Source organism: Melanostigma gelatinosum (assembly GCF_949748355.1).
Source record: "Melanostigma gelatinosum genome assembly, chromosome: 11".
Taxonomy (NCBI): domain Eukaryota; kingdom Metazoa; phylum Chordata; class Actinopteri; order Perciformes; family Zoarcidae; genus Melanostigma; species Melanostigma gelatinosum.
The window spans coordinates 17,468,871-17,484,879 of NC_136644.1; the positions used below are offsets into that span (position 1 = coordinate 17,468,871).

At 40.3% G+C, this 16,009-nt stretch overlaps 1 protein-coding gene across 1 annotated transcript in view; it reads right to left on the bottom strand.

Moving 5' to 3' along the window:
* The window catches only part of fbxo41 (F-box protein 41), a gene marked incomplete at its 5' end in the record, with an annotated part of 31,602 nt that overhangs the window by 14,937 nt on the left and 656 nt on the right, over window positions 1-16,009 (bottom strand). The window contains one exon of the mRNA XM_079278509.1: window positions 14,349-14,578. Within this exon, the coding sequence (XP_079134635.1) occupies window positions 14,349-14,578 (230 nt within the window). The remainder of the gene's footprint in view (window positions 1-14,348; window positions 14,579-16,009) is intronic.

A 16,009-nucleotide genomic window follows, 5' to 3' on the forward strand; every position in this document is an offset into this window, starting at 1 on the left:
GGATCATTGGGCCCTATATGCAATTGGCTGTGAAGTGATCACAAGAGGCCTACTGTATTACTGTACACTCTCTTTGCTACTGTGGACATTTGCAGAGAAAACACAAAGAATGTGTGTTTGTGTGAGACATAAACTGTCTCGTCTACAAGCTCTTCCAATTACCTCATCTTCATCAAACTATAAACTCTCCTCTCTGCTTCTGGAAAAGGAAAGGGGGATCTCAACATGCAGCCAACACATGACAAAGATTGTATCAACTAAGATCTCACAGGGGACAAACTTAAGATACAGAGAGGAGGCAAGGTCTGGTTTCAACCACATAATGAACTTGTGGCGTGTGGTAACACCAATAACAGTTAATTAACAAAGGTATAATATTTCACTCCAAATTAAGGTCATATGGACACCAAGCCTCAAGTAGTAACACCTGCACAGCTCTTTGCGGTAGTTCAGTGGAATCATGATAATTACCAGCAATTAACACATCCTTTACCTTAAATTCCTTTATGTATTGTGTACAGTACTTCCAAAATGGTTACTTCCAAAAATGCTATGAATTAGAAGCAATTAAAAGCTCACAACATCCCTTTTAACGTAAATTAACTACTCCCTTCCTTACAGAGAAACCATTCATTACCCACTTTTCTTGCAGGCAATCAATGAACTGCACACCAACAAACTGCAGCCACTGAGGTCCCAAAGCCAAGCTATCTAAGGTTCCTTTCTCCACAGTGCAGCTAACACGATCTTAATTGACCAGTGGTGGGCCGTCAGGGCCTGCAAGGCCTTCTCTGCTGGCCTGAACAGAATCACAAAGTTGTAGCTATTTTATAATTTAATAATTTTTCTTAAATACACTACATGTATTATAATTTACAAAAATATTTTTCCCATTATCTTATTTTCTCATTGCACAGCTACTGTCTTCCTCTGCTTCCAGTGCAGCTTGTTTTAAGTAGAGCTTTTATCCAATCAGATTTCACCTCTGTGTCTCTAGGTAAGAACAGAGGCCCGAGGCCTGCAGACTCAGGAGTGAATCCCTTTGCAGTTTAAGTGAATGGGGACGATATTGTTGATTGTCATAGTCTTCAACCAATCAGATCTTTAGTTTGACATGTTGGGCGTATTCTTTGATGTGCCAGAGCCTGCTAGCTGGCCTACCATACGTGATTGGTCAGTGGGCTAGCGTGACATGTTGGGCGGTGACAATCCCAATATCTGCTGCCTCTGTGGAGCGGACATTTTCAGCCCTCAAACGCATTTAAACGTATTCAAGAAATACAACTGGGGAGGCTCGACTGTCTTCACTGGCGTACATTAATCGAGTACGACTTCTTACTGGAACTAAAACGCACGGATGTACTGAACAACCGTGGGATGAAAGGAGGATGGACTTTGTCTGTAAGTGAACAGCATTCGGGAAGTGACAAACTGCGTTTGTTTTTTTACATCTGCAGTAACGTTACTGTTCATTTGTCTATCGTGCCGTTTTTATGAATAATACTTGAATGGCTCGTGCTCTTGTGTGGTGGAATGCGTGGATCCGCTGCAGTGTTGCTGGATTGATGTGTCATGCTTTGTTGTCATATGAATATATGTGACTGGGTCTTATGACTTTGTTGTTGTCGTCATTGTGTTAATTACGTTGATTTGACTATGCATTGTCCGTTAATGACGCAGCGTCCCGTCATGCACGGATTCATGTATCTGCACCGTAGCCGTTCAACTGCAGTAGGACAGCACAGAAGGCCCAGGTATAAAAGGCACGGCCCGCCACTGTAATTGACAACAAATAGAGCTGCACCATGTGGCATCACCTTGGTTGCATACGATTGGTGGCACAAACGACAATCAATAAAACAACCATCTATGGCCTGTTTTTTTCCTTTACATCAATTAATGGTACTTTAAAAGGTGCAGGGTGTAGGATTCGGCAGCATCGAGCGCTGAACTGAAACGTATCCCATGTGAAAAGCAGGAGGCAACCTCCGACTCTGAAACGTGAAGCCAATGCACAAATGCTTTCAATTTGCATTCTCTCAACTTGCCAGCAGGGGGCGACTCCTCTGGTTGTTGCAAAAAGAAGTCCGATTGTATTGAAGTCCATGAGAAAATGACTTTACTTGTCACTTAATGTATACCTTAGTAAACACTGTAAACATAAGTCTCAATCGTTAGTTTCAAGTCTTCTTCGATACACCACAATGTTCATTCAGTAAATGATGGTCCCATTTAGACGAAAATAGACCATAAAGCAGGGTATGCTTTAGGGCGTGGCTACCTTGTGATTGATAGGCCGCTACCACCACGTTGTCCGGTCTGGGAGTTGTTTTTGTCTTCGAACTTTAACCCTTTCACAGTGTTTTCGGTTCATCAGAAGTAATTATAAGCTTTTTGGTCAACTAAAATGTCTCATTCGGCATTTTGTTTTAATTAGCTCGACTGTTTCGTGTCATTCCTGGTTGCAAAATACCATGATAGTTATGGCCAAAATGCCGAACTCAAGGCTTCAAAACGGCAACCAACGGGTGATGTCAGGGTGATTTCATCCACTCCTTTTATACCGTCTATAGTACCAAGCATTTAGATCTCCAGACGCAAAAACTCGAATGACCCTGTTTAGAACCAGTGTTTGGTTTGTCCATTCCGGGCTACTGTAGAAACATGGCAGCATTCCTCCGTGAAGTGGATCTACACCGATATGCATGTCTGCTGGTCTTCTGGTAAGAAATGTTATGCTCTGTCACTGTGACTGAACCGTTAAGCAACATTACTTTGAGAGATCAAGACAATGAAATATTATTACCATATAACGTCAATAATAAACTTACTTAACAGCAAAGAGTTGCATATTTACACATCCAGCAGGCACAGAGCAACAATTCACAAAGCATTTTTCTGACATTGTGGTGAATATTCACTCTCCTTTATGCACCACTATTTTCACCTGCTAGTCTCTTACTGTGTCTATCTGCTGTTTCACGCTGTGCAGGGAGTGTATAGAGCTTTATCGCTGAAAACAGCTGCCTGCTGTGTCTGGAAACGATGCTGCTGAGAGCAGGGCGATGGACCAAAACAGTGAAAATTAAACAATGAACTGCAAGACGCTAAAAATGATTCAGAGAGCCGAGGGGAGCTGCAGAGTTGAGCGATACATCTCTGTGGGTTCCTCACTAAGAGCAATCCCTTTCACATTACACATTCAATCTATTGTTGAATTATCATATGTATGAGTGCAGCTTTAAACACTCATCATCCTCCACTTTACACTTACTGTGCATTTTTACCTCTCTTGCATTCATTTCTCTTTTTTTATTTCCGTTGAAATGATTTTCTATCTTTGCATTTTGTGTTTCAATGTATTTCCTGTTTATTCATCATGCAACATGTAAACCACTTTGAATTTCCTTCATGTATGAAATGTGCTTTACCTGCCCAGCCTAGTTGAACTTGGCACTGATAAGAACAGCATAGCGTTGTGCAATACAAACACAAGATCAGCTTTCATTAATAATTAGATTCATTTGGAGAATTTGCTTACAACTCAAAATATCTCAATACGGTGTACAATTAATGAGTCAAAGTATCATTATTTCAATTCAGTGATTGGAGCTGTACCTAATGTGGTGTATGATTAAGCAGCCTGAAGCCAAAGTTCTGCTCTCATTATTCAAGCTAATAAACGGAAAGCAACAATGACTGAGCACTGTTTTTAGTTCAGCCTCCAGTATAATGACATATAGCTATCTCACAGCTGCTAATAATAGAGTAGCTGAGTTAGGATCGTATGTACCGTACAACGTGTTTTGGCATCCAAATTGCGATGCATTTCTAATTACTCTCAATTAATAATTCTAAATATCCGATTTTTGTTGTTACTGGAGACAGATGCACCAATCCCACGAGGAGGAATGTGTTATATGCAACACAGGAATACCGTTCCCTCTCTTCTTCTGTGTCAGGAAGAAATGCACGGATGCACCAGGAGCTTAACCACTCAGCTGAAGGAACCTCACTCAGCGTGGAAAGCGTTATGGAGAAGAAGCAAGGGAATCAGGAATTTGATGGAAAGGCTGAGAAAGATGTTGGAGGGTGGGCAGAGGGGGAGAGAGGGAAAAAAATATATCTTCGCTGGATACTGGGAGACTAGCAAAAGATGAGGATTGAAGCTGACAAAAAACAAAAACATAAAGAGGGGGGATTGAGCACAAAGACCGTGAGGAAAAACCCTGCAGAGGCTAAAGCAACACACAGCAAACAGAAATCTGCAGTCATGTGGAAGCAGCAAACACAGGAGGTTTGACAGAGGAGGGGAGGGAAATGGGATGTGGCCGCTTCCTGTTGTCAATCCTGATTTCAACACAAACACTCAGATGTAGACACATGCCTCGCTCTCAAAGCGTGACTCGCTCCAACACCTCAGAAAGAAAGCCTCAAGGTGACAAACATGCCTGTGTGTTCACCCGGGCGCTGGGGGAGCTGAAAAGGAAGACCGCCATCTTTTCTGGGTGATGAGCATGCAGGTTGTTAAGTCTGGGGCGGGATTCAGAGGAAATGACTCAGCTGTGGCTAAAACAATGTGAAGTTGCTTTCTTGCCGAGAACTAGATGAGAAGATGGATACCACTCTTATTTACTTATTTGTAAACATGTACCTGTAGCAAGCAGACAGATTGGAACAGCTAGCCTTGGGTCCTGCCAAAGGTAACAAAATCCACCACAAATACTTCACCAATTAATCACAATTGACCAATTAACATGCTGTATCTTGTTTGTTTAATCGGTGTATTACAATTCAAAGATTAATGCAGGTTCATGTAGCGTGGAGAATAAACTACAGAAGAAGAAGTTTTTAGCCATTAACTCCTTAGAGATATGATTTGTATTCAAATTTCATATCTGAACAGCTCAGAAGTAAGCAACCAATCTACAATGTACCCTACTGTCAGCTATAGAGGCGCTTTGTTAACTTAGCCTTCCAGGATTTTGCAGGTCATTCTTATGTTTTTTTTATCATCAGCAGGGTCTAAATTGCACCATTAATCCTACCACATGTACCACACTGATCAAAAGTTCAAGTACATTTAATTGTGTAAAGTGACTTCATAAGACCCAAGACAAAATCTTCCACTGTGATTAGAATTTCTTAACAGGCAATGTTTCATGAACAATGACAGAAAGGATTTATGGACAGGAACTGCGTGTCTGGTATGTAAATATATGAATCAAATATTGATAAAAATCTGTCTTAAACAACTACTATTGCATAATTCTGCATCTCCCCGTCATCATCATTACCTCCAGGATGTGCATGAGTTTCAATCATCCACCTGCTGGCTTTACTCCTGCGTCTACCCCGCCCTCCTATCTCTGATCTTCATATCGTTACACACTTCTGGATCTATCTGTCCGTATTTAATTAAACATTGTGTACAAGAGCTAAGCTCTGATGCAAACAATGTGCCTCACTAAATCCTAACACACAGCAGTGGGTTACAGTGCTACATTTTAGTTTTACCACACATTCCCCTTTAGCACCCACACAACAAACACTGCTCTTGCTCTCTGCTGCTTTCCCCCCACGAGACAACTAGAATACATAAGGGGCTTGTTTGCCTGATATTCATTTAAAATCTGATGACTTCTTGCCACTTCAAGCTCAGGTCTTGTTAAAGTCAGGCCCTGAGAGCTTGCAAACAACAATCTAAGCTACAGTTCTTTTTATTACACAAATGAAAAATGGGCTTTGAAGACCTCAATAGACGTCCTATGCCACTTCATATGTCCAGAGAAATAATGACTAGCTGAGCCTTCAACGCTTCATTTGCCTACAAATTAGCAGCCATAACAAATAGTATAGTATGGCAAAGAGATCCAGCTATAACAGGCATGATTAATAAGGCATAATCTTCTGAGGAATGTTATTTAAATGTTAATAACAATCACTGGTCAGTCTCCTCACACAGATGTCATTATATCTGGCCATTAATTCAAAACGATGCCTCATTAATATTAAAGAGCAGAGATGACTGACTGAAAGGACCTGCATGAGGAGCACGAGGCTGCTGCATGAATACGAGCTTTCTTCGCTCGAACAAAGGACAGCTGCTCGTGTCTTACTGTGTTTTGACACCTGGATTTGGAGAGACAGATTCAGTATCGGCGACATTGTGTTATCATGTCATAATGTCACACGTATGTATGCATTACGCAAAAACACACAAAGAGAACGTCACCATGAGGAGATGTGTAGAGAGTATGGCTGCACGAGAAGAAGATGTGAGACAGACAAGGATGAAAGGGTGAGAGAAGGGATGATGAAAGAGATGCAGGCTGAAATGTACTTTCTGCAAAAGCTTCTCAGAGAAGAAGAAGAAGAAGAAAAAAAAAGCTAATCCACGTCTTGGCTCCGATCAGTCACGGGAGAGTTTTATTGTAGCTCGAATCAGTCCTCTCAAAATCGAAACTCCTGTTACAAATCACACAGGGCTGAGTCACCCAGAGATGCAACAGCAAGGTGATGGTGTGGCGCATTGACAGAAATGACAGAGAAGGATCATTATATCATTATGGGAGAAAAGGCCACCTGAAATTCAGCTGTCAGACTCTCAAAAACAGAAAATGAATCTGTCCTCAAATTCTTGTTTGCATGATGACGGTGATGTTTTGCACTTGTGGATGCAATCGTTCTGCAGAAGTGCAAGTGGAAAGAAAATAGATGTATCTATGAAAACAAGTAGTAGTTTTCATAGATACCTGGTGGCAGGGGATCTCTACTGGGAACAGCTGGGCCCGGTGTTATAGCAGTCTGTGTTGCTGCTGCAGCTCTCTGCTTCTCCTTTCAGGCACCCGTGGTTTGGTTTGGTCATGTTGCTTTAGTCTATTTATATATTTTGTCCTGCCCCTTTACAACACTCATGTTTTCCACTCATGCGCCACATACACTACTGCCACCACTGGTTTGAACACTGTTAACATTCAGTTTTTAATTGAATTTTCTTTAATTTCGGTAAATTTGATTCAATAAAATATCTTTTGTCAAAACGTCATGGAGTGTGTTGTTGTGGTGTCAGAGACGGGTCATAAATAATACAAATTATGAAAAATGTCAAAGACGTCAAGAGACGTCTTTAAATTGCTGATTTGGTCCAAAACTCAGAGATACTCAGATTCCAATGATATAAAACTGAGAAAAACAGCAAATCTTTACATGTAAGATGCTGGAAGAAGATTATTTTTTGCTTTGAAAAATTACAAATTATTCATCAATCGATATCCCATTCATTTTCTGACCATTAACTCGATGAATCAGCTGAAGATGTCATCTGCAGTGCAGACTTTTAAATCATACAGGCTTTTCAATTCATACACATCAGCAGCACTCATTCAGCTCTATGACAGCTTGACAGCTCAAAAAAGGAGACAAAATAATGACAGCATTGTCTCAATATCAGCTTTCGACAGAAGAACCACACACGTACTGACTAAACCCCAGTACATCTTCCAAACATCGTACACTCCTAGAACAGTCCACCTGCTAACAGTGCACTGGTTACTTTAACCGTTCATGACTTCACTAAATGAGAAAGAAAACAGAGCTGTCCACTGAGAGACTGGCTGCACCATCCCTCCCGTTTCCCTTTTCCTTCGTGTTCAAAGCCTTTCATGCAGCCTCAAGGACGCACACATCAGTTTCTTCATCAGCTCTACATGAACAGCCCTCCGCTCATGAATCCTGTTCTATCTGACGGCTAACATTCAGTGGATCATCAGAACCCTTTCTTGTTATACTCCACTTTATATTGCTGCTGCAGGTCTGAATGCAGTGCCTATGGACGTACTTTGGTTTACTCCGAGCATGATTCTCCCTAAGCTTGTCCAATTACAGCTCTACATTGTACATTATAGACTTAATGTATCTAACTGCAGACATCCAGTCCTAGTAAAAGCTGTGTAAGTAAGTATGTAACAATGCAGATCGCATGTGTCAAGTAATAATCATAGAACGTTTCAACATATTTCACATGAAAAACAATGTACAAAGAACCTGTGCATTCGTTTTTTCACAGCATGAAAGTGTTTGGCGTCAGTGCTGCAATGTTTTTCTGTAATGCAAACAATTTACTAGCATACAGGACATCTGCTCCTACAGGGTTTGGACAAATATTACTCTACTGTCTTATGCTTTGACATATTATGAGATACACTGAGCTTTAAATATATCATATTACAAAACAGACCCTTAGGAGGTGTCAAACTAATTTTCAAGTCCACATTCTTAGATGTATTGCAGATCACGTCCTTCTCTGATTTCTTTTCATTAGAGAGCCTGCAGAGGTCTTGCAGTGCTAACACTCGATGCTCCGCTCTCTCTAAGACACTGTCGTTAATGAGGCGAGTTCTGTCTCTGCCCCGACAGCTTCACTTTGCATAGATTACTGCCCGAGCTTGTTTTTTTTTTAAGGCGGCACAGTGACAGCCAATAGCCAGACTCCAACATGCTACATGTAGATCCTTTTGCGCCTTTGTCTTTCTTTTGCGGCACAGGGCACACTTACTTTATCATAGCTGGTTGCAGGAATAAATCAAGCCTCAGGGCTGAGGACTACTGCAGCAACTGTATGTGTGTGTGTGTGTAATGTGTGTGTGTGTGTGTGTCTGTGTGTGTGAGCGCTAAATATGATATGAAAAGCTGACATGCGTTGTCTCTGTACTGCTCTTCTCTCCTTCAATACCATGAACACCTGCACAATCTAATACAAACAACTGTAATACTGCAACAGTTAGTCCCTCCCCTGTTTGTACATCACATGAAGAGGGTACAATACAAATCAAACAAAATCTGACACCACAACGCCAAAACCTACAGCTACAAACATTTCCATAATAATCACCTTTCAAATACAATAAGCTTCACAGAGGAAGTATTTGTTGTAGGGCTGCAATTTACAATTATTTATATTGTCTATTACTTTGCCAATTTTGTTTTCTCACAAAATTTGTTTGGTTTGGTCCAGTCTCTTTCTTTTAAGTAATATAAAACACTTATACTTAATCTCAGTACTTTTGTCATTTTAATCTTTTTTCTTTTCTTTTGTTAGGGTGACTTTGTAACATCTATCCTGATGAACAAATAGCCTCTTGTCTAACGGTTGTGTGCCTCCTTAATGATGCGTTCAAATTTCTTTCCAATCATCACAACTGAGAAGCTGGAACACGGAAACGTTTGTCATTTTTGATGTCTGCTAAAAATAGATGCTGAATATTTATTGTCGACTGACTACCGGTTATCGACAAACGGTTTCAGCTCTAACTTGGTCCAGTATTGGAGTATAGTGGATTGAAAAAATTGCACGGGTCTAAATATTGACTGTATAAACCACCTGTACATCTCATACAAACTTTTCAAGAAGAGAAACAATTAAAAAACAGCGTCTGATAATCTGGCTGCATACAGTATTATGTCCTCCTGCAGCAGAGTGAGGCCAGCCATCATCTCCATGAATGAAAGGGATCACAAACTCAAGATCAAAGTTAATTAGAAATAGCTCTTACGCATGATCTACTGGAACAATAATACGACACTTGGCATATTGGTGATTAGCGAATATCACAGCAACTAAATAAACGTTTTGTATTTCTATGATAGACACAGAATTAGGCGGTTTTTCTACTCTTGGTGTGTAGTGCACTGAGATGATGGAGATAACAGTCCCACCATTTCAAATTTCTCTTCAGGCTCCAGTTTCTGCTGATTACAGATGCTCTCATTTATTCCAGCTGCTATCAAACCATTTAACAGGCCTGCTCGAGGGAGTTATTCATTAATCTTTGACTGCTACAGTGTGGTGTGATGTTTATCATTATGTGCTTTCAGTGACTCTTACAGTATGAGCATGCAGTTTGTTTTTGTCCGTATTGTTGTTTGTGAATGAATTTGGCTACAAACTAAACTGTACATTATAATTAGGACCAAGCTGATTAGCACAAATGTACCGGAGGCATTTTGAATGCTTTTCACAATTATTTACAGCATTTCTGAGTGCAGAATAAATTATGAGGTTGTGTCATATATTTATGCATAGCGCTGCTAGCAGCAGAAGCCACTTCGTGGAAGTTTCCTATGGTTGCATAGCAACTCTCGGTGAGGTGACTCGCATTTTTAGCACGTGACACCACTGATGTACTGCATGATGCATATCTCCTTGAAGGAGTTTCACAGACTACACAAAGTCACTCGAGAATATCAAAGGTTTTTAAAAGAATCAGCTGTTTGCATGAGGTTGCTGGGCAGCCATGTTTTAGCCAATAACGTGTCTTATAACTTTCTGCTTAGTCATCAACCCTGCTGAACATTCACCGACTGTGATGCTCTTTTTCCAACTCAGACAGACTGTATTTTAGAGTCTGAATGAGCTTACTGTTTGACTGCCAGCTTCTCCTCAGGGAGACAGACACAGAAAAACTCTGTGTGTGTGTGTGTGAGAGAGTGAGAGAGAGAGAGAGAGAGAGAGAGAGAGAGAGAGAGAGAGAGAATCTGGGCTGCTGTTATAACTATGAGGCAGTCATACAGCCCAGGCAGGGATTTTAAGAATAGAACCATCCCAGTCTGATGCCACCAGTTTTGGGAGACATGGTCACAGTTACTGTACCCTTTCAGACAGAGGGGCGGGACTAAAACAAAGAAAAACATGCTTGTCTTCTGCTCATTTGACCTGATGAAACCCTGTTTTGTTGTTCTGTATCATTCTATCACAAGATCAGCCACTCAAATTATAATATTACCAGTTTAGCTGTCTCTATAATGCTGACACAAAGACACTTTTGTGAGTTAGCCGTGACCTGCAGGGACCAACATGACCGACTGCATAGTGCACAAATCACTGAAACTCAATGGACGACTCTAGTGCTGATACGATTCATCATGAAGTTGATTGGTTCATCATTCAACGTGTTTGCTTGATAAAAGCTGTTCTCTTTTCTCTGATTTATGTGATTGGAAATGTAAAATGTTGAGGGTTTTAGAGCTGCAGGTCAGACATTATTGTGAGAAACACCACATCTGTGAAGCAACACAGAATCTGGACTGAAGAGACTGAATGAACACTGGAAAATAACAACAAAAACATTCTGAACACCAGAAGAGTCATCGGCTGGGAAGGGGTTAAAGTCAGTGGACAACCATCACGTTATTTCCTGGCAGAGATAATAATAATGCCTCACTATTAAAGCTCGGGTGGGCAATGTATTTTAGAAGCAATTTTGTTATATTCGTTGAAATTCTCTTCACGTCTCGACAGCAACCAATTGATCAAATTCTCTGACAAAAAAAAAAGAAAACAATCTGGTATCTGTTATTGTCACAGGCCTGTAATTAACCCATACCATTTTTTTAAATTCTGCACATTATGATTGGATGGCCTACCTACCCATCTAAACGCGCTCATTGACATTAACAGCTGTGGTTAACATTGGATAATGTTGTTTTCTTACATGTGAATGAGACATGAGGTAGCTAAATATGGGTAGCGATAACAATAATACGCTGCGCTTCGTTCTCCAGCCCTCTATTGTGGACTGGCAGTGCTAGTTCATGTGTTTTGAGGGAGAGGATTTGGAGGGAGGCGTGACGGGAGGGGCTGTGGATTTGTCTGTTGGATGCTTTCAAAATCGAGTACACTCTTGCTGGTTTCCCCAAAGGTGTCTACTCCAGCTTTAATAATAGCTTTAAATTGATATATACATTCCCTTTGTGCCTCATTAACGCCGTCACAAAGAAACATACACACACACACACATACACAGTGCATAGTGGCATGTGCAGTTGGGTGTTTGCGATGAGATTAGACACCTTGAGGGTGATTTTCTGTCTCTGACCTACTGTTGACATTCAGGCCTGATAAAGAAGATCGAAAGACGAGGCTGGCTGTAGATGGCTTGAATATGAGCCTTGAATGATACCTGAACTGTTGATCACTTAAACAAAGAAAATCGATGCAAATATAGGCAAAGAGCTTGCGTTTGTGTTTGCAGCAGCTATAAAAGTACTACCTTAATGAGAGACAGTTCAGAAAAGAGACGGCGCACTGGGAGTCAGTTTTCTTGTTTCGGCATCTTGCGGGTTTTAGGAGATTATGGGCAGGTCCTCGCAAATATAACCCAATCTGCTTTCATCCATCCACACAACTTCCGAACATAGTGGGATTCGGGGAGAGGCGACCACGCCATGACCACGCCCACTTAGGAGACAGGAAATGTGTACCATTTCAAATTCATTCATTGACAGAGTTTGTAATGCTTCAACTTTGTAATAGAGCATCTTTGCATTAACCTATACAAGTGGAGAGAAACTACATTTATAAAAAAAAAAAAAGTCATGTCCTGACCCCTAATGGGCCTCAACTTATAATGAACACAAAATAACCAATCTATCACATTATTCTTTTTCCAGAGCCTTCTTTTCTCATTAGATTGTTATTGTGCCTCATACAGTAATTCTCCTTTATAAAAACATTAATAATGAATTACAAACTGTATGACATTGGTAGAATATTTGTTATGGATATTTAATGCTGCGCATCTTTAAAACCCTAATTTGTGGAGGAAAAAGGCAAACCATTTTGTGAAATATAATGGTATAGAGCAGGGGTGTCAAACATACGGCCCGCCATGTCATTTTATGTGGCCCGCGAATCCGTCAGATTAAAAAATAAAAAAATGAATTAGACTTGATAATAAAAATATTCCCATAGTCGAAGTTATGAGATAGAAAGTCATAATTGTGAGATAGAAAGTCATAATGATGAGATAGAAAGTCAAAATTGTGAGATAGAAAGTCATAATGATGAGATACTTAAACACACCGTCACAGAAGCAGCTCTTTGGCTGGTTACCCTACATGTGACATGGAAATGTATTGTGAGTACATTGAAGACTACTTTAAACGTGGCTTTAAATAAAATACTAATAATAAATAACAATTAAATACTTCATGTGGGATTGTGCAAACACACCCTTGAAAGGATTTTAAGCATTGAACAAAGTTATTGTAATAACTTGTGTTTGATATTTTCTTTCATAGTTTGATCTTTGATAGAGTAATGTGGGTTTCTTAACCCTAAATTAAAATGATTTAAGTTATAATAACAGAAATGTGCTTAAATATATATTTACATTTATATAACTGCATGTACAATATTTTTACACTTGAATAAACAACAATCAAATGCAGAGACAGTTATTTACCAATATGTTAGGAGTAGTTACATTTACACCGTCTTACATTTACAACCGGCCCTTTGAGGCCGACCGTGATGCTGATGTGGCCCAGAGTGAAAATGAGTTTGACACCCCTGGTATAGAGGATGCATTGCTTTATTTATTACTTCCCATTTTAACATAGATTTAGTAAACATAACACATGTTATGCATTGCTTCTAGCCTGTCAAACTGAAAATAACATCAATGTTTGGAGCAAAAACAATAAATTGATCTGCGATTTATTTCAATAAAAACTCTGAAAATCAAAAAAAAAAAAAAAGAAGCCTGCGCTCACTCACTTTTTGTGCCATACTGGGGGAGAGCTCCAGATGATGTTTATCAGATTCCGAGCCAGCAGTAACTTGCATCACCACACTGTGATTCACATCCAAGTGCTCCTTTTACAGCAGCCGTACTTTCAACTAGTTCATGAAGCAGCATGGCAGCTTTATGGACGGACTGGCCTGAGAGAGAGGCTGCTCCTTTCAGCATGAGCCGCTAACCAGCCCTGGAGGGCACAGGTGTATGGAGACAGCAGCAGGACAGATGCCGACCACATCTGGTTCGGCGGATGCGACTGAGAATTATACCATCAACAAATAGGTAGAGGTGAAGGAGAGGAAGGGAGTGTGTGTGAGTGTTTGCATGCATGACAATGTGTTCAATGAAAGGAAGAGCAAAGGAATGTTAGGAGCCATCGGTGTCAAGAGTGAAGAAGGTGGTAGCCGAGGGTGTTCATGTTTTACTTCACCATAAGCCAGAGTGGACTATGATCTTTGTATCAACAAGAGAGCTGGACAGCCCAATCGACCAACAAACGGACATCACATCCATCGAAACAGCAGCATGTTATTCTCCACACAATGAAAATGAGGGCTGTAACTCAGGATTATTTTCATCAACAGTTAAGGTTACGTCTTCAAATTGTCTGTTGTATCAGACCAACGGTCCAACATTGCTGACAAAACCAGCAAATATTCATTCATTTTAAAAGCTGCAACCAGTGAAGGAAATGTCTTAAACAATGAATTTCATCTCAAAGGGAAATATGTTTCTGTGTCTAGGACTCTGAAGACATATATCACGTACTGTTGTTTGTGGTTGAGCTCCTGCTCCTTGTTCACCAGGTCCTGTTTGAGGTTGGCCAGCATTTCCACAGAGACGTCCACCTGTCGAGAGAGCTCGGAGGCCTTGTCCTCCAGGTCTTGCTTCTCCTGGCTCAGCTGTTCGCTCTCCAGCTTGGCCCGCTCCAGCTCGGAGCTCTTCCTCTCCAGCTCTGACTGAAGACGACCTACGCGGGCCGCTATTTTCTGCTCCACCTACAAGACAAGAGGCACTTGAGCTGCCTTGTGTCCCGCCATAATCACAACGTCGTATGAGACATACCTGGTTATGCAAGTTAGGCCATCAACTAAATAATTAGGTGTTTTTTTTTGATAAGATAATAGAATACTACTCAAAGCGCCAATGAAAACATCAAGATGAAAACTTAAGTGAACATATTGGGTTCTCTAGATTGTCTACAACCAGTCACTGGAAGATAAACAGCAATATGACTATTACGACATTTCAACATTATTGACTGAAAAACCATCTGCAAGCCAATTCGGCTCCATCATAAATTGTTATACTGGCCTTGACCTGTACTAGATGTGCTCGAATTATTAAAAAAAGCTTGTTTTTAACTCCGAAAATGTGGCTTCTGAGTATGAAAATCTTCTTTGATAAGTTTTGAGTGTGACTAAGCGTGACGAAACTGTGGTGCAGCCTCTTCTAACCTAGAGACACTGAGAAGAATGAGCTTTTCTTTTGGCTAAAAACTGTTATTGAAGGCTTAACTTCTTCATTCCTTGATTGATGCTATTCATTATATACTAGTTTTCATCAGTTAAAATCTTCCTTGTGCCAATGCAGCTAGTGAGACAACATGTTATTCCCATTTTAGTTTTTTCCCATTGGCTGCTAATATAAATGTGACAGATTTTTAACTTTAACTGATCAGACTCAGTGCATGCCTGTGACAAGATCTTTCATTTTCTCTCTGCTACTGAGCTCAAGGTTCTCTAAACAGACTGAGAACAGAGAGATACTAGTTTAATGTCTAACCTAAATACAGAGGGGCTTTTGACTCGGCAATAACCCACCTGCAGACATCGAAATGGCAACCCGGAGCAAGTTACACAGTGTTACGATCTTGGAGTGCTGTTTAAGCAACCCACCCATTTCAGGGATCAAGTTCCTCAGTGGAAGAGAGTTGAAAACACAAAAAAATAAAATCTGAGGAATTGCAGGTGATGTCCATCGTTCACAACACATAGGCTTTCCTTCTACACTGTATTAATACAACTTCCAGACATTAGTCTGAAGACGAAACCCAATGCTACTCAACAACACTCCAATCCCTCATGTGCAAGAAAGATCAGTTTTTTAGCAACATTGTGTCGATTTTTTGTTTTATCGTGCAACATCTTTCAAATCAAAGAATTAATGTAGAAAATTGTGAAAATGTATGTTTATTTTTAAACTATTCATTCTCAATGTCCCATGGCTGGATCCTTGGGTTATGAATTGGCATGTATTGTTTGATGCAGCCACTAGGGGGTGCTAAAGTAGGAAATTATCTAATTCCACACAACAAAGTTAAGCTTTCTCCAATTAAATCAATTTTGAACATAGTAAGTGACCAATAACTACATGAATAGTTTGTGTCCAGCTCTAACATACTAGCCACATGTTTTTGTTTGCTTCTT